Source organism: Eublepharis macularius, chromosome 15, assembly GCF_028583425.1.
Source record: "Eublepharis macularius isolate TG4126 chromosome 15, MPM_Emac_v1.0, whole genome shotgun sequence".
In the NCBI taxonomy this organism is placed as follows: domain Eukaryota; kingdom Metazoa; phylum Chordata; class Lepidosauria; order Squamata; family Eublepharidae; genus Eublepharis; species Eublepharis macularius.
The window spans coordinates 37,510,680-37,529,185 of record NC_072804.1 but is presented as its reverse complement, the minus strand read 5'-3'; the positions used below and the strand labels follow the sequence as shown (position 1 = coordinate 37,529,185).

At 44.4% G+C, this 18,506-nt stretch overlaps 1 protein-coding gene across 3 annotated transcripts; it reads right to left on the bottom strand.

Annotated features, from left to right (window-relative positions):
• Window positions 1–5,447: 5,447 nt before the first annotated feature.
• Window positions 5,448–18,459, bottom strand: S100PBP (S100P binding protein). Of its 3 annotated transcripts, none has more exons than XM_054999919.1 (5): window positions 18,425–18,459; window positions 12,986–14,025; window positions 10,456–10,553; window positions 7,075–7,165; window positions 5,448–5,868 (listed from the first exon to the last, which is right to left on the bottom strand). In XM_054999919.1, the coding sequence occupies exons 2-5, from the start codon at window positions 13,906–13,908 to the stop codon at window positions 5,733–5,735; spliced, it is 1,248 nt and encodes a 415-aa protein (XP_054855894.1). In that variant the 5' UTR covers window positions 13,909–14,025; window positions 18,425–18,459; the 3' UTR covers window positions 5,448–5,732. The 3 variants fall into 3 exon arrangements, with proteins under 3 accessions (XP_054855894.1, XP_054855895.1, XP_054855893.1); XM_054999920.1 differs by having other exon boundaries at window positions 12,986–13,832; window positions 18,425–18,442; XM_054999918.1 differs by lacking the exon at window positions 18,425–18,459 and having other exon boundaries at window positions 12,986–17,486.
• Between the last annotated feature and the right edge of the window lie 47 nt (window positions 18,460–18,506).

Below are 18,506 nucleotides of genomic sequence, written 5' to 3'. Positions count from 1 at the left end.
TTGCCAGAGGCAGGCTTGAAAACAACAAGCATAGCACCAGGGAGAAGAGAATGAGCTGTGAGCCAGACAAAGGTGTGCCATTTGTGTTTAGGGCCCCCTGCTTGTGTGCAAGAAGACCAAAAAAGAGAAATTTTCATGCCTAAATATCTGCACGTCAGGACCAGGGACAGAAAGAAGGGGGCAGATGACTTATCTCAGCCACAAACTCAGCGGGTGGCCTTATGCAAACCACTCATTCCTAGCCCATTCTCCCATCTGGGAGCTTCTAGTACTCACCTACCATACAGAACTGTTGCGAGGACAGCAGAAGTAATGGACGTGATATGCTTTGAGATTTGCAAATTGCTGCATAAATGCTCAGTATTATTCTTGGATGTTGCCATGACGAAACCACAAGCTCCCCCATTATGTAGTCATACAACAGCGTTTTTTCCTGCTTCCTCACCCTTGGCCCATCATCCCACCTCACCGTATTTTAGCTGGGGAAGAGCCATGTCTGTATACAAAGAGCCTGTTCCTGGCTCTGTGATTGTGCTGACCTGCTTGTTCAAACAAGTGTTGCTGCACAGATGGCTAAAACAGCACTTCAAGTATTCGATGTGCATGAAATCCTGTTCTGGCCAGGGCCCTCGCTCAAGTTGCAGATGAGATGCCTGTGTGTGATAATGTTGCATGACTCTAATTCACAGTGCACACCTGGTTGCCCCAGAAGCAAGCAAGACATTTCCTAATCTCATTCCTCTTTGATTCTTACTAGAAAGGAGACTGGAAGCAAATTTGCTGCTTGAAGAGATAAAGGTTCTTTTCTGTGATAACTTAGGGCCAAGCTACAAGGCGAAAATGACACTTGAACGGCAAGTGAACAGGCTCACATGTATTCCTCCCTGTTCGCTTGCCCTTCACTCGATCACTACATGTAGCTTGGCCCTTAGAGCAATACACTGTGGTTTTTATATTTACAATGAAGCTCCTTGGCATGTAACTCCAGCAGACTTGCCAAGGTTGGTTGCCCTTGAACTGGCCTGTCAGGGCATTTTTGGAAAAGGAAGGGGCTTTCTTATCCAGATTTCTAAGGTTCATAAAAGAATCAGAACTTCTTTTATCTGGAAATTGGATTATTCTGGACCCATCCCAAGTCCACTAATCTGCCCCACATTCCAAATTTACACTCATTGGAAATCTAACACACATACAGATACATCACCTGACTTAGAATTCTTGGGACTATACAGTTTCAGACAGAAGGAATTCCTATACTGAAGTCGGCATCCCAACTCTTTAAATCTAGCATTGCTGATTGAAACCCAGAGATTAACAAGGATACCACAGATACTTCTGTAGGCAAGCTTATAAACACCCAGGAGATGATAATCGGATCCGTTTTCCTGCTGAACAACTCTGTAACTGTGCAATAGCTGTAGTGGTGGTGTTTTGTTTTCTTGCCTTTTGAGGAGGGCTTCTGCATCTGTGCAGTAGGCAAGGTAATTCTGCCCAGCAGGACCATGGATGGTCATGTTGGGGAATTAAATGATGGGGGGGGGCGCTACATCACCCATACAGCTGCAAGATACACATACACAAGAACTGATGACAGATTTAAATGCAATAGTAAGCGTTTTTTTAAAAAAAAAACAGCTTGTTTCTAATTGCTGATTTGCTCACTGTTTGTTTATATGATTGTCTACCAAGCAGCAAACAGTGACAACACGTCTATGTGGGAGGGAAAGAAGAGGAAGTCAATTGGGCTGAGGATGTGCGTGTGTGAAAACGCTGTCATTTGCACTGTACTGTACCTTTGGTGGTGAAAAGTGCCATCAAGTCACAGCTGACATATGGCATCCCCTGCTGGGATTTTTGAGGCAAGGTCAGCCTTGGCTAATACTTGGATGGGGCACCACCACGGAAGTCCAGGGGCACTATGTAGAGGCAGGCAATGGCAAGCCACCTCTGTTCAACACTTTCCTTGAAAACTCTATGGGGTCAACATAAGTCAGCTGCGACTTGACAGCACAAAAGAAAGGAAGCATGAAACAACTCATTGAAATATCTACACTATTTAGTGGATGAGGCAACAACCTTAGATCAAATTCACATGTGCCACATTTTATAACCCCCGGTAAACCAGTAAGGGGTTTTAAAAACAATTCTATATGTTAAAAAAGGCAGTTCTAAACAGATTTGCACTGAGCTTCTCAATTGAGTTGACAGCCTGCAGGAAGGCTGATTTATACTTTCATTTCAGCCTTCTAACACTTTGCAACACAAGTGTGATTTCCGTCTAATACAGCTAATTGCTGGCAGACAATTTGACTCATGCAGTTGAACAAGGGCCTCCCACCCCACAACGTACTGTTATTTTAATGGACAATTTAAGGAAGTAAATAGCTCTGAACTGCGAGACTCCCACACCATTTCCTCCCCAGCAAGGCATTGTGTGCAAAGTCAGTGACACAAGGGGGCAGTATGGAGAACAAAACCACAGCTCAGCAAGGCTCCCTTCCCTTCACACCTTGAAATTATGCTACATCCTGTACTTTGAAAAGCCTATGATTCCCCCCACAAAAAACATTTGCCCTCCCTGGAAATTCTCTTGTACAAGCCTCATTACGGCCCCGCTTTTGTGCATAGAATTCTACTGGCAGGAGACCCCTATTTGCAGCGGCTTGAGTGACAGACTAGAAGCTGGGCTAACCAGGTGCGATTCTCTGCTTTGCCAAGGAAGCTTGCTGGATGACCTTGGGCCAGTTGCATACTCTCAACCTATCTCACACAGTTATGAGGAAAAAATGGAGGAGAGTATGATATAAGCAGTTTTGGGTCCCCAATGGAGAAAAGCAGAGTATGAATGAAGTAAAATAAAAATAAATAAATAACAGCTGGCTGAATCGACAGGGCTTCATTTTCCAGCTTTGCTGCCATTAGCGACATCCAACACCTGCCTCATCTCTCTGACTACATGTTCCTCCCACTCTCCTACTCTTTTTTGAAAAGCACTTTTCTTTTGTATGAGCTCAATGACACCTGAGCTGAACAGATCTTCCACTAGACTCAAGTGTTATGCTGTCTGTAGACGAAGACTTATCAAGGAAACACACACAGAGAAAAACCAGCTCTTAATAGCTGTATTCATCCTGCATCTTCAAGGTCTCTGTGTTCAACCACACAGCTCCCAGCTGCAGTTAAAGATCTCAAGCAGCAGGTATGCAGCAGAAATATAACCAAGTGCCATTTCCTAATAGCAAAGCACCGCACAGCAAGAGACATTGACAGAAAGATCAGCGAGGTCAGTGGCCTACAGGGTCAGGCTTTTCTCTCTCATAGAGCCAGAAGTACAGAGGAGGCCTGATTTCCTCTCTCTGTTCCCAAGGAGGCTGGTACCAAATCTGTTTCCAAACAGGGACTCAACACATTTGAAGTCATCACAGACAGCAGGTGTTGAGGGGGGTGGAATACACACACAACAGAAGATGAAGTGCTTCCTATCTAGCCCCTGGATTCTTCTAGACTCCTCCTGCACAAATTTCTTGAGGATTCAAAGCATTCCGTTTCCCACACTCCCCCTTAACATTGGAAAGCACAATAGGAGTGAAGTCAGCAGGCGGCCTCAGGAGAGAGCAACACTCCCTTCGGCCTTGGCAGCGGTGGGGGGGGGGGCAAAGGAACCAGCCCTGTAATGCTTTGTGAGTGGCAGCAACGGGAATCCTTACTTGTATATTGCAACAAATGTTATGGGCACCTGAAAAGCCAGTTATAGATACAAGCAAGCAAGGCTTTTGACTGTGCTTTATAGCTCTGAATTGTGCTCGCTCAGGCATTCCCCGTCAAACCACCAGGAAGGCTCCCAAATGCTCATAGCAGGTTCTTCACAGTTCTCTTAGCTTATGTCTTTTCTGTGTATTTTCGTACAAATAATTTTAAAATCAGCTTCATTAGAGGAAGAGAGGCGGCCAGGAATCCATCAGACTTTAAATCCAAATGTAGTGCTTGTATAAGTTTCGATGCACTTTCTATTGTTGTATCTTTCTTTTTAAATAAAATCTTTACTTTAAAAAAAAAGGAACCCATCAGACTTCTAGGACTGCCTGGCCTATTATGCTGGTTCCACCTCAGAGACTTGGCAGCCAAAGACAGACCTCCAAGGGAAGCTTTAAGGTTAGCAAAGCCACTACCACTTCCCTCCGCCATCTGTACATCTTTTACCATTTGGGGCCACAGCTGAGTCATGAATCATCTGCTTGGTCTGCAGGAAGTCCCAGGTTCAGTCTCCGGCATCTTCAACGAAAATAATCAGCTAGTGGGTGAAGCTTCTTCCCGAGGCTGTAACTGCTATTTGTCAGAGTAGGCAATACGTATTTTGATAGACCAAAGGCCTGACTCCTTTGTTCGCCTTCATGGGTTGGATCCAGGCAACATTTTCCACTAAAGTAAGGCACTTCTGTCAGCACTGCTTTCCTGCTTCCCTACCGCCCACTGCGGTCCACTGATCTCCTCAGAGCGTGGTTCCTGGGAGATAGGGGGCCCTCAGAAATGGCACAAAGGGCAAATTGGGAGTCAGCTGCAGGAAGCAGGAACGGGTGGAAGTGACAGAAAATTCAGAGGAAAATTTAGTTTGGATCTATCCCCATATGCTCAGGATGGCTCTCCCTGACAGAATCAGCAGCTATGAATCAACCTGCGTACACAGACTTTGTCAGAAGCTTTGGAGCTTCTAGGTTCTGGATCAATTACAAAAGAAGGGACATTTCAACAAGGTTGGCTAACGGCATAACAGCGTGAAACATCTAATAGGTTGTCTTCAAGAGTCACACTATCAATTCCTTACCAAGGATTAAGACATCTTTCAAGAGAGCCTGAAAACTGTGCTGGTGAACTGAAAGTCTCACAGAAGTTGGCGGGGGGGGGGGGGGGAGAACAGGGAGAATGAAACGGGAATCATTTTGCATTCATGTAGCAGGTTATACAGCTCCTGAATAAGGAAGTTCCACTCACAGCTCTCCTGGTAAACAGTCATTGATTGATCTACCGTCCCTTATAAATCTGGCCATTTTTTAAAAGCGACCTTCTAGAAACTACTGCTGCATAATAAATTCTGCCTCTCAGATTCATGTTTCTTTTGAAATACTTCCATTTCTTCTGAGCCACCTTCCAAATCTGTTGCTTAAAATGTGTCCATGTTCTAGTGACTAAGAGTAGAAAATAGATGCTGTCTACAGGATTATGCACCCATCACTCAGCTTCTCTTAACTTGAGGACATGGGGGTGAAGATATGAACTGCCTCTACTGCAAATCACTGTGCTTGAGATCTTTAGCGTTTTCCTAGGATGGCTGCTCCTCTGAGGGAGGACTTTGTTTAACACTGGGCATGCCGGCTAAACCACAGCAGAAATGCAATGAACCTGGCTGTGCAGGCCAAGAGGAGAAGGAAAAGAAAGAAAACAGGCATCAATACATTTAAAAGGTACAAATATTTATAAAATATCAGAATGTACTATATCAGGCAGATTGGTGAAAATGGCAGAACTCCAACAAGCAAACAAAACATGAAGGCTGCGGAAGTTAATAGAAAAGGTGAACATTTCTAGCAAAAACAATGACATGCAAAACTGGCCATAAATTACCAAAAAATAATAACATATAATTTAAAAAAAACAGTAGACAGAATTGTCATCAGTTAAACAGCTTTTAAAGTGCAGATCATCCCACCACTTAGATGTCAGCGGCAACTCAGCTTCTAAAAGCTTGGGACAGGGCTACGTTGGAACTTGTCAGGAATGTCTTTAAACCGAAGGAAATGACGCTGGTTCCGGTTCACCCACTGCTTGAGGGTGCACTTCTGGATCTCTCTGTTAGCTCGCTGCGCATAATTCCTGAATTGGGAGGTGGGAGAGAAGCAGGAGAGGAAGGGAGAGAAGCTCTAATGCAAACTGTAAAGCACACACAAGCAGGTAAAAAGATGAAAGCTGGGCAAACACCTGATCCAGCGTTGTGCTGCCAGCAGCAATGGAAACCCAGGAGGAAAGTTTCCTTCCTCTATTTGCCCCCTACATCTTGCAAAAGGCAGTTCCAGTTAGTTATCCCTGCTAACAGACAGCGCTATCTTCTGTGGATGTGATTAATCTTGTTTTAAAGCCATGCAAGCTTCATGTAGTAGAAGTTAATCATCCATTGCTACTGGCCATCATAAATTATTACATTAACCAATAGATTTACTTCTATTAGACTCCAGGACAACACCTGAAACCTGCAACAAGTTATTTTAATCTTTTGCTTGTGTCTCTTTCTGCACTGGGCAGGTTTCCTCTGTGAGGGGCCCAGAGCTATTTGCATGTCACCAAATATCCCTGGTCATCAAGGGAAGAATTTCTGGACTCTGTTCACTGCTCATTTTAAAGCTGTTCAAGTTGACTGGCAACCACCCCATTCCTAGCTTTGCCTCAGGGTATTACTGAGAAGAGCAAACATCAAAACATGCTACAAGTAACAATGTGTGGGGGGAAGGAGTTGATCCAAACAGCCCGTCTCCCCCTCCTTCAAGCCCTATGCCAAAAGCTGTATAAGACTCTTTCAAGCATTACTAGCTGAGACTCAAGGAAGAAGAGCTATTGGAAAACCCTAGAAACTTCTGCTTCCAAGGTAGAAAAGCACTCTTCCAAACAGGTGTGAAAACTCCCCAATTTGCACCCTATTTGTCCTAATCTAAACATGAGACTGGTGAGGTGAAGCATTTCCCCCTGTAACACTGCACAGGCTTAGGACCTGGCTTTAGCTAGACCACAACCCCTGCAAAAGAACTACACAGGCTTTGTTTGCCAGTCAGAGATCCATGGCCCTTGAGGATATTGTGCTGGCAGGCTGAGCAAATGAGAGGCCTTTTGTGTGGTTTACAGAACCATCAAAAGAGGCTCCAGAGCCTGGGCAAAGTCACTTAGACAGCTCTTTTCCTCACCAGCCTCACATCTGGCATTTCCCCCTCAATTACGCGCAATTAAGGAAGTAAAAAATTTCTTAGGCAGGCTGATGCAAGCATTTCCTTTGCTGCAAGGCCTCCGATCCAGGACAGGGGGACATCGTACCTCACGGTCAAGTCTGTTGGGTGCCTAGGCTGCCAGGGGCGATATTCAAAAGCGACCTTCCTCATCAAGGCGTGCAACTCATTCACTTCACCTGCAATTTGACAGAGCAAGAGATTAACCAAGAGATACCATGACCCAGTGTCCACACCTCCATGCCTTCTGCCTCTTCTACACTAGTTCCTCCCTAGCCTACCCCTGCTACCTGCCAGCAGTGAATGCTTGGCACCAGCCACATTCTGGAACACAGGAAGTTAAAACAAGCCATGGCCCTGTTGGGCTAGACTGGTCAACTAAGTTCACAGGTTAGTAAGAAACTACTGTAAGCTACAGCAGAAGTTTTTTACATTTGTGCATTCAATTTCCCTTTTTGTTATTTCTGGAATAGGAGCCTCAAGACTGGAAAGAGTCACTGCAACTGAAGAGCATGTTTATATGCATGAAACTTGAAGGAGGGGAGAGAGGTACAGCTTTTCAAGGATATGTCTAGGCAGCATGGCAAAGTACAGAAGAAGCAGATATAGGAGGAAAGAAGGGATGGAGGAGGAAGGCTGGCAGATAAGCCTGAACTAAAGGAGCCAGAAACTGTATGAGGGAGGATGCCTTTCCCAAGGCTATGAAGGTCCCAAGTAAAAATGCATACATTGCCAAATAGGCACTGGAAATGTTTTTAATAGTCCTCAGCATGCCCTGCCTAAGTGATCAGTGAGACCTTCAGACTTGAAATATGCCTCCAGCACTGCCCTCCAATGCATCTCATCTACAATGACAGCTTAACTGGCCTCCATTACCAGGAAGCAAATTAATCAATGCCATTTTGTAAACTTGGCCAATGCAGGTTGTTCTGTACCAAGCCTGCACAGCCATTTAAAAAGGAGCCATTCAAAGTCCTTGGGATTACAACGTGTGCAACTTGGAGCAGCAATGGTTGCTTGAACAGCAGGCTGCAGAAGCAGTATTTGAAATGCCCAATTATGCCACTAATGACCAGCAAAAGCTGATTTCCTGAACAGAAGCTCTGGCAGAGGAAAGATATTCACCCAGTCAAACCCTTCTCTTCTTTTGAGCAAAGATGCTCTGACATCTTGCTGCCTAAAGGCTGGTACAAAAGAGATGGATTATCCACTGTGTCCTATTCAGAGATACCAGGAATGGTAATTAAGCTGCCCACCTGAAGCCAGAATGTTAAAATGGCATTTCCAAATTCACAGGCATTTTAAAACCAACACAACCCACTTAAGGCAGAGCCACCTACAATACAAAGCGCAGGCTCTCAGAGGACAGCTGGAAAATCCATTACGATTTCTGGCTCCAGAGACCCAGTAAGGAGTTGCAACACACACATGCAAGTTTGCAGAGATATCCAAGTATTTCTGTAAGCCAAGATATAGACACACACACACACCAGTGGCATTTAGGCTTTGGTTGTTTTCTCTGGTATGTTCAAAGCCATCTATTAGCCAAAAGCAGGGAAGATTTGACCACAAACACACACCAGAAAGTGAGATCACACACTTATGCGAAACCCAGCCAATACACACAGGAAGAGCTGCCCCTCTAAGCTTGCCCATCTTTCCAACACATTTGCACTGTGAACCATGCAGGACAGCAAGAATGGTTCTCTGGCTTTTTGTATAAATCAGTCTCCTGTTTATCACACCTGTGCCCTGGTATTTGCCTTAGGCAAGGTTAGCCATTTTGAGACTACTTGGAAATATTTATTCCTGGCCATTATAAAGGCTTGTTAAACAGTATATGGAACAAGGTGGAAGCTGGTGGGCTGCCATAGCATAAATGCTCTTAAGACTGAACAGCAGGCAAAGTGGTCTTCTAACAACCCAAACCACTGAAGTTATCAAGGCCCTCATTATCTACTGGGACTGGCAGCAGCAGCTGCTCTCCAAGGTCTCAGGCAGAGGCCATTCCCAGCTGTTACTGGCTAGGATTCTTCTACAAAGGAGATGCAATGGACACCCCCCCCCTCTAGGTTCCAAGGTAATCCTTGAAGCCACTGGAAAGCTATCACACACAGATCCTCTCCCACTTTCCTTTCTCCACATCTGACCAAATGCTACATTTTTGAGATAACAGACATCTGTGCTGTGAGCAAACATCTTATATATTCTAGATAAAACATTGAGGACCTGCCAAGGCTCTGAATATACACCCCACATATTTGAAAGGAACAGTAGAAAAAGAAAAACAGAACCCTAATTAGATTTCCACTCCTACCAATGTTACATACTTCAGCTGAAATGCTGGAAGTACACATGGAAACAGATTGTATGCAAGAACGTAACCGTTTCTCTTCAACTTGCTTCTTCATCTGCCTAAGACAGGGCAGGCAACCTGTGGCACACCTGCCCACAGTGCCATATCAGAACCATTTTGCTTGGGTCCCACAGATAGAGCTTCACCCAACCAGCAGTGCCAGTGGAATGACAGAAGCCAATAGGTGCACTTTATGCCCGCCATTGCCTCCTAGACCAGTACAGTCACAAGCTGAGTCCAGGGTGAATCCCTGAGATGCTGGCAGTACGGCTGGAGCTTAGCTTGCTCCAAGCACAACCCCCATCCTCTGTGCCCTGCCCCTTTTGCCAACACACCAACATCTTCAAAGGTAGACGGTGAATTTTTTAGGCACTTGGTTCAAAAAGGTTGCCCACTCCTAGTAAAAGACACAAAAACTAGAAAATAAACCATCTTTAGGAGGAACAATCGTCTTCTTTGAATTCTGGGAAGATTCAGAAAGGACCAAAAGGGCAGCTAGCACTCTGTTCAAAGAAGAATCGCGTCCCACCAATCTACCCACTTTCCCACAACTAACTCTCATAATGTACAGCGTGTGTCTCATGAGCAAATATCTGCCATTTTCAATGCAGGAGCTGTAATCAAACAGTGCATTAAAAAAAGAAATCCAAACAATATGTTTGAAAGCACTGGTGCAGCAGCTAGAGTGCAGAATCTTGGAGACCTGAGTTCAAATCCCTCCTTGGCCCCAAAAACCTACCAAGTGATTTTGGATAGTCACCATTTATCGATGTCACAGGGTTGATGTGAGATTGAGGTCACTCTCCAGAAATCACCCTGAGCTCTTTAAAGGAAAGGTGAACTCTAAATGTAACAAATAAAGGATTCTTCTTCAGTCAGTCTACCTACCTTTTTGAATTCATGGATGGCTTTTACTAGCCATCCTTTGGCTTTTGCATTTGTTTACCCTATGGCATTGTTTATAGAAATGTCCTTGACACTGTATGGAAATGCCCTTGATACTGATTGTACTAATCTCACACTATGTAATCCACCTGGAGTCTCAGTGGGAAAGGCAGACTACAAATGACATACATACATACATACATACATACATTTTAGCCCCTGGCTTACCTATGAGATGCTTATCACGTTGAGCGTGGGCAAGCACACTTTCAATGTATTTTTCCTTGCTCAACTGGAGTTCTTCTTCCGGGATCGATATCCAATTACTAATGGGGAAGAAAGGTGACAAGTCATCCTTACCTAGCAGGTGGTGTGAGAAAAAGCAAATTACAGATAAGAATCGACAAAAAGGCCACAGCCTTACCATTGTTTGTGGTGCTCTGGAATTAATTCCCAGTTTGGGAGTTGGTACTTCCAAGTTTTAGAAGACCAACCGTCTCCCACATTTTTACTCACTAAAGCTGAATCAGAGCATAGAAAGCTTGATGAAAATTTGTTGCACAATGACCCTTTGAAATGTTGGCAGGGATGAGGGCATTTACCACTCCCTTTCAGACTCTAAAGTTCACGGGTTCAAGGTTTTCCCCTCTCTATAAGTGCACAAACTTTTTCTCTCTCAGTGTGTAAGATAGTGAGAATGTATTGTCGAAGGCTTTCACGGCCGGAGAACGATGGTTGTTGGGGGTTTTCCGGGCTGTATTGCCGTGGTCTTGGCATTGTAGTTCCTGACGTTTCGCCAGCAGCTGTGGCTGGCATCTTCAGAGGTGTAGCACCAAAAGACAGAGATCTCTCAGTCACTGAGAGATCTCTGTCTTTTGGTGCTACACCTCTGAAGATGCCAGCCACAGCTGCTGGCAAAACGTCAGGAACTACAATGCCAAGACCACGGCAATACAGCCCGGAAAACCCCCAACAACCATAGTGAGAATGTATAAACAGAAGCTGTTCATATGTCATCTACCATTAAACGGCCAGTGTCCTCCAGATCATTTCAAGCCCTGGTTGACAGCCCAGTTGGGGCACCAGTTACAAATCTAGCTCCAAATCTGTAAACTTCTGGCTGAATGGGCCAATCAAACCCTGGAGTGTGCTTTAGAGCATCCCAATGAGTGACATTCCCCCTTCGGCAGTGTAAGTTTACAACCACACATCAACTAGAACATCTAAGGCTGCTTCCACATAGACAATGTGCTATGCCCTGGCTTTCAAACTCCAACACAGTTTTTCAGAGCATCCCTACAATATCCTTCTCCCATGCCCCTCCTGTCGTTTCCCCTCCTTTGCGCCAATGTTTCTGGAAACACCAGAGTCAAATATTGCAGTGTGGACGGGAAGGACGGGAAGTTATGGATTTCTACACCTCCCCATGCACATCCAGTTCCACTTGCCACCCTACTGCTGTTCACAAGTCTTCTTGCATTTTTTTAAAAAAATCTGGAATAAATATAGTAAAGATATAGTAAATATATACAGTGATACGCCTAAACCTGATTTTTTAAAAGCCTCACAAAAAAATCCTTTGGTAGCACCAGGAGGTGGGGCACAGTGGGTATGATAGGATGGGCAGGAAAACTGGAGAATCACCCAGAGTAGATGTTCAGTTACCACTATGAATGCAGAGGCATTACTTAGCAGTGAGAACTGAGGGGAGGGGGAATCGTCCCCTTATGGAATCAGACAAAATGCCAATGTGGACTTTTGCTCTAGATGGACGCAGCTGAGACCAGACTCCCTTCAGAGAGATGAAATGCAGTACCTAAAGGGTATAGAAGGTATATGGAGACAAGTGTCTGAGAGGCTTCCCTAAGGCTGCCTAGTGTCAGCAAAGCTGTGCTGTCAGGACTTGGCAAGTATAAAAGGCACTCCACCGCCAAAGGGGGCAGCAGGGTCCTCGCATCTGAGGCAAGAGGTGGCTAAGACTCTTGGAAGAGGGGGCTGGCAGTGGCTGCAGAGTACTGAGTGCTGTCAGCACTAGTACAGCAAACTTGCCATGTTCCTTAGGGGCTTTACTGCCTACATTTGGGGATGGGTAAAGACGGAGCCTTTTTATAAGTGGACCCTTGGAAATCTGGCCAGAGGGAAAATCCTGTGTGAGGGGGAAAATACCAACAGCCCCCACCCCAATTATAAGGGCAGAGAATAGCACTTGAAGCAGACAAATACTTCTAACCTGCAGAAGGGAAATCCCCATACATTTGGCACAGGGCCAGAGATGAGGTAAACTATCCCTTCACCCAACTTGTCCAAAGCTTGGATAATCATCAAGCTATAGCCTAGGGCAGAGCTTTCTGAAACCTCTCAAAGAGCAAGACAACCTTGAGCAGAATTCAGAAAAATCTAAACAGAGCTCAGTCAAGGAGAGAGCCTGTCAGGCTGTTTCTGAGTCACACAGAAGAAGGGCCCTCCTGCCCACTCAGACACGGAAGACCCAATTCAGTAATCAGTCGTGTGATTGCTACCATCTAGTGGAAGGCACAGAGATGCAAAGCACAGCAAAACAGGCCATTTCCGGTTTTAAACAAAGAGAGAGAGATTCAGAAAAGACCAAAATAACAAGATCAACCCCAAGATTCGTCTGTGCAATTGCTAGCAGCGTGCCATGAGCAGAGAGCAAGAGAAAACAAGGTGCAGCCCACCAGACCACAAATTCTTTAAGAAATCAAGCCAAGCTACATAAAATAGTGAAAGGCATTCTGACCTCCTGGAATCAGCAGGGATGGAGTTTCTGGACTCTTCAAGGCCGGGCTCTTCGGGCTCTTCAGGGCCGGGCTCTTCTACGCAACTCTCATTTTGAGCAGCTATAGGATGTTCTGGTACAAACTCTGTGGCAGAGGCTGATTCTCCCTGAGTCTCACAGGATACGTTGCTGGCACTCTCTCCTCCTACCTTACCTTGTTCTACTAAAGCCTGTCCCTCAGAGGGCCCATCAGTTGCCACAGTAGCACATTTACGCTTAGCCATTAACTCACCCCCAACTAGTGACACCTCTCCTACCATCTGAGTTGCTTCCTTAGCCACTGTCCCAGATATACTATTCCCTTTCTTTAGACTAAAGCCACCTGCCTCACTTGGCATAGCATCTTGAAGCCCAAGCCCATTTGAACTCAAACGGAGTCCTATTTGATTCTGAGAATCTATACTCGTGTTGCTTCCTTTCTCTGGATTCACCAGGCTAGTGCTGTGGGGAAGCCCTCTGCTAGGGGGGACTGAAAGGCCAGTTGGAGGTAAAGGCTCTGGACTCACGTCTACATTGCATAATACATTGCCTGAATTGGTCTCCGGATCATCTGCCAAAGCCACATCGTCCTCTTCAGGGGTACCATGGTAGGGGGAGTCAGGGGGCTCCCACTCGGCTCTTTCCAGCAAAGAGTCATCCAGGTCACTGTCATCACCTGCTTCTCCGCTGCTTGGACAGAAAGGAACTGCAGAAGCCAGGCATGACTCTGGGGATGGGGAGGGTGAACTGCACCGCTGTTTCTTAAAATCTGGTTGCAGGGCTTGCTCCCCCTCTTGCAAATCTTCTAAGGGCCTCTTGCTCCTAGAAACTAAATCATTTAGAATAGTGACTTTAAGTTTATGACAGAACCTAAAATTGCAGGAGCGGAAATACTTGCTTGCCATGGTGATTATTCCCTCATGTCCGCACTTTTTAAATGACCCTCTGCTACTCTCCAGACTAAAAGGAGTTAAGAGATCCTACACTCAACTTTTACTTCTGCCAAAGGGGCTTTCAATGGCCTGCAAAAGAAAGCAGAAAAAGCTAGCTGAAGAAGTCTGGACACTAAGCTGTCTTCCCACTCTTTGTTACTGTCACCGGCGCATCTAAGAAACCCATCTTACCACTTGAGTCTTTTTTCCTCCAAAAACTGCAGTTAACTGGAAGGGAAATCTATTAGACTTGTCTCCAAGTAAACACAGTGAAGAAGGGCATACAAATCAGAAAAAGCTGCCTACAAAAATCCCTCAAACCCAAGCATTTGTTACATGAAGAGTGTGACCCATTCCAAACCTTGAACTTCAGGAATTTAAGCTACAACAGCCAGCATAACTAAGGAGTTTGTCTGAATCTCACACCTGCCATAGCAGAGGTTCTGTGTTCCACATCCAACATAACAAAAAGTCATGTAGCACATTAACAGATTTACTATGGCAGATGTTTTTGTGAGGCACAAACTCTTGCCCCAGGTTCTCACTCTTCCACTCTAAAGCAGGAGTACCAGTAATTTACCAGCTTCTTTACCAGCTCAATAAAAATTGCTAAAGCACTTTGCAAAATTTAGGTAGCAGTCTTAAGCACACTTCCTGGGAAATAAGCCTCACCAAGTAAAGAGAGTGTAAGTGTTGGAAAAATGACAAACAACAACAGAAAGCAGCCAGGGAGATGTTTACATAGTCCATTTCCCTGCATCTCAGAGAATGGGAAGTATGCCATTTTTCTTAATGCTGCTATTTATCAACAAAACATCAAAGTCCATAGAAATACACTTGCAATATTCTTTTGCACTTATGACAAGCTACTCTCAGACTTAAAAACATTTTTTTCCAGAGGAAAGATGTTTGCATAGCTCATCTGTTTATGCAGATGCAAGTAACAGACCCAATCTTACATGACATAACCACCAGATTTTGCAGAATCACAAAGCTCCAATTAGAATTTTTAAAAATCTAAATTTATTCGCCCTTTTCTCCAATACCTTCACAAATTTGGGGAATCAGGTGTACGCCTGATACTCAGATAATCTTTTTATTCTTGGTTCTGTCAGCCGGTAAGATTGAAGAGACACCTTTTAGGCACACCCTTAAGATTTCTACTGGCCTGATAATATAACAGCGTCAAAGATGCTAGCTGCACTAGGGTGGTGCTGACTGTACACAGAAGAAAATCAGTCCATAGGATGAACAATTCTTCTATATATTCTTTTAGATCAAGCAAGAACTACAACAGCAGTCCAATGTGTCAGAAAAATGCCACTAACCCAACAAGATAAGGTAAAGCATTATTCAAATACTATCTGCCCTAATACCTAGAAGAGGATAAATTGGGCTTAGATGTTAATTACTACCAAATTTCACAGTCTAACACTCCTTCCTATACCCAGTACATGAATATCACTAATGTTTAGAAAACCTTGGGGAAGCCTCCCCCCCCCTTGGGAAGATGCAGGGTGGGGGAGACTGTAAGGAAGTAACCCTACATTTACTGTGTAATCTGTGGGTTTTAAAAATTAGAAATAAACCTCACAAAATTCAGTAAGATTACTTCTGAACAACTCATTTTCCTGGTACTTGCACCTACGCTACTGGGGGATGTTCATTCTACTAGCCTTTTGAATTGGTTGTCTGCCTATTCCCCACCACATTCGGAATTCCCTTTTGTAAAAAAAAGCACAGAATAATACAGAGCTAATGTCACCCTAAAACAAAGTGCTATCTTATTTCACCCACTTCTGTGGATTTCAGAAAATGCCAACTTTGAAGTAGCACTGACCTATTCCTTAGGCATAGAGGTTTAACTCATGTGGTTGCTTACTGCAAGAAAACTTGGTTCAAAAAGTGCTAAATAGGTTATTCTATATCTGTGGAATAAGCTAAATATGTGGGCCAGAGAATTTTTCAGGGCTTTATTCTTCAATGGAACATTTTCCATTGATTATTTTCATAAAGTTGATAATTAACAAACGGACGCAGAAGTAGGCATGTGCAGCAGCTTCAAAGTTGTAATTAAAAATTAAGTTACGTGTTTACCTTATTGGGTCTGCAAGGCAAACCAAAGCCAGAATTCTTACTTGTACCTCTCACTAACCTGATATGGAACTAACGGTATTGGGAAAATTCCTGGTTTGAATTATTCCAGAAAACCCATGTGTCCAGAATCAACACAGCACCTACTCTGCAGAGCAGCATGAAGTAAGCTTAAAAGAAAAGGAGATCCTGCTAGCATGAAAAGCAAGAACAATGCAGCAAACAAGAAAAAGTTCTCTCTGCCTCATGATTCGTCATGTCTGCTTCACTAACTTCAGAGCGTGGAAACTTTTCACTCCTTCAGCCCTGCTCCTTAGGTTGGTGGATGGGTGCATATGCACCCACAATCAGCTGCAGATTTTGCATGCAGCTGAGACTATGCGCACACAGGAAACAAGTCTGATGAGTGGTTTCAGCTATGCCTAGAAGGATAGAAAAACAATACCAGGGTTATTTTCCACCTCTTAGATTTTAATTTGGGTTCAAAACCCTTATGGCCATAATAAGCAAGAACAGCAGGGTTTGAAAAGAGATACGTGTTTAATGTGCCTTCTTTGGTGGGCATAACTGCCAAGTTCTTGCTTCAAATGCCGGAAGACTCTTGCTTTTCCTGGGGCATCCTTCATGCCTTATGTTGTGCTACATCCTGCAAGGAATAGGCTTCTATTTGGCCTATTCACCCAGAGAAGCAAACACATGACTGACTTCCACTCTCTTGGAATACATGCACTACAATGAAAGGCCAGAGGGACCCCCATCTTTTCCCCTATAGGGCACGTTTTTTTTCTCAGACATGGGGGACAGCAGCACACCAAGAACCTCCACCAGAAGTCTAAGGGGACATTAAGATATACCTGTCTACCCTAATCTTGCAGTGACTGCAAATGATTGGGCAGGAGGGTGGGGGAGAAAGAGGGAGTCTGTCTGATTCCTCTTAGTTCGAATGCCTGCTTCTCTCCTCACTTTCCACACGATTCAGCAGCTGGAATGTTCTTATATGCCAACTGTGGAGGGGGGGAGGTCAACTCCTCCTCCAACCCCTTCCATCATTTAGTTGCTGGTGCCAAGCTACCCCATTCCCCCTCTCAGACGCTCTCAGGTAGAGGTGTGAAATCCCAGGGGAGAAAACTTTTTTTCCTTCAAAGACTTTTGGGGAAATGTTGAAATAACAACCCTATAAAATATTTACTCTTTTAGAATGAGTGAAACTCTTCTTAAGGCAAGGTTTTTCACACTCAAAGTGTACAGCTCTGAAAAAGTCTTGAGTTTTTCAGTTCTTCCAATTTAAAAAAACTCATGCTGTAGAACATTTTCAAGATTTCCCTCCCTTAAATATAAACAACTTTGGCAACAATTAATATGCCACAAAGTGTTTAATGGGACTACATTACTAAACAGTTACATGTTTTCAATATTACAGTTTAATATCAGCACATGCTGGGAGTCCAACTTATGACTCTAAGTGTCCAAAATAATACATTTTCTTTTGTTTACTACATGACTTATTTTCTATTTTCAGTGTTTATTTTTTTCCTTCCTCTCAGCTGGCAAAATTAAAGATACACATGCTACAATTATACAGTAGTTTGCAATTATTTCTCAAGTATTCTGTATACTTGCAATTTTTCTTATAGAAAACAAAGATATTTAGACTTTAAAGTCCAAAAATATGTAAAAAGAGTACAAATTTCCATGCTAAAGTTAAAAATCATGCATTTTATAGTAAATCAGCAAAAATAAGTTTTGGTATAACAAGAAAATAAGCTTAGTATATATTTGCATATTCCAATTTCTGCTTTTTCAAAACTAAACAACCAGAAAAAAAGAGCTTCCTGCCCAATTCAAAACATTTAGAAATCATACATTTCTACTAAACAGTGTTCTGTGAAGGGCACCTCCCCCAGGCGACAGCTAGGATCTGGCAGGCCTAGGCTTGCATCGCCACAGTAGAGTGTAGCGGTTAGAGTGTTAGACCAGGATCTAGGAGCCCCAGGTTCGAATCATCTTTCTACCATGGGTCAGTCACACTCTCTCAGCCCAACCTACCTCACAGGGTTGTTGTGGGATAAAGTGGGAGAGGAACGACGCATGATGCTTTAGGTCCCCCTCTAGGGGAAAGGCGGAATATAATTATACAAAATAAATAATAAAAAATTTTAAAAGAGCCGGTGGAAGCAGAGTCCCTGCTTGGGGGGCGGGAGAACCGTTGAGCAGCCCCAAACACTCACTGACACGCCCCCCCTTGTATAGACCTGAATTCTCCCCGCCCACGAGAGGAGCCTCCAGCACCACCAACGAGCGAGCCGCAGCTGTCTATTTAGCCTCAGGCCGCGGCTGTCCGTTTTCCTTCTCCCCCTTTCCCAAAAGAATCCCCTCCCGCCCCCTCTCCACTCACCAGCCGCCGCCATTTTGGCTCCCGGCTGAGCTGGGGGAGGTGTCTGAGGGCGGTCGGCCAGGCCAGGCCACGCCCCCTTCGG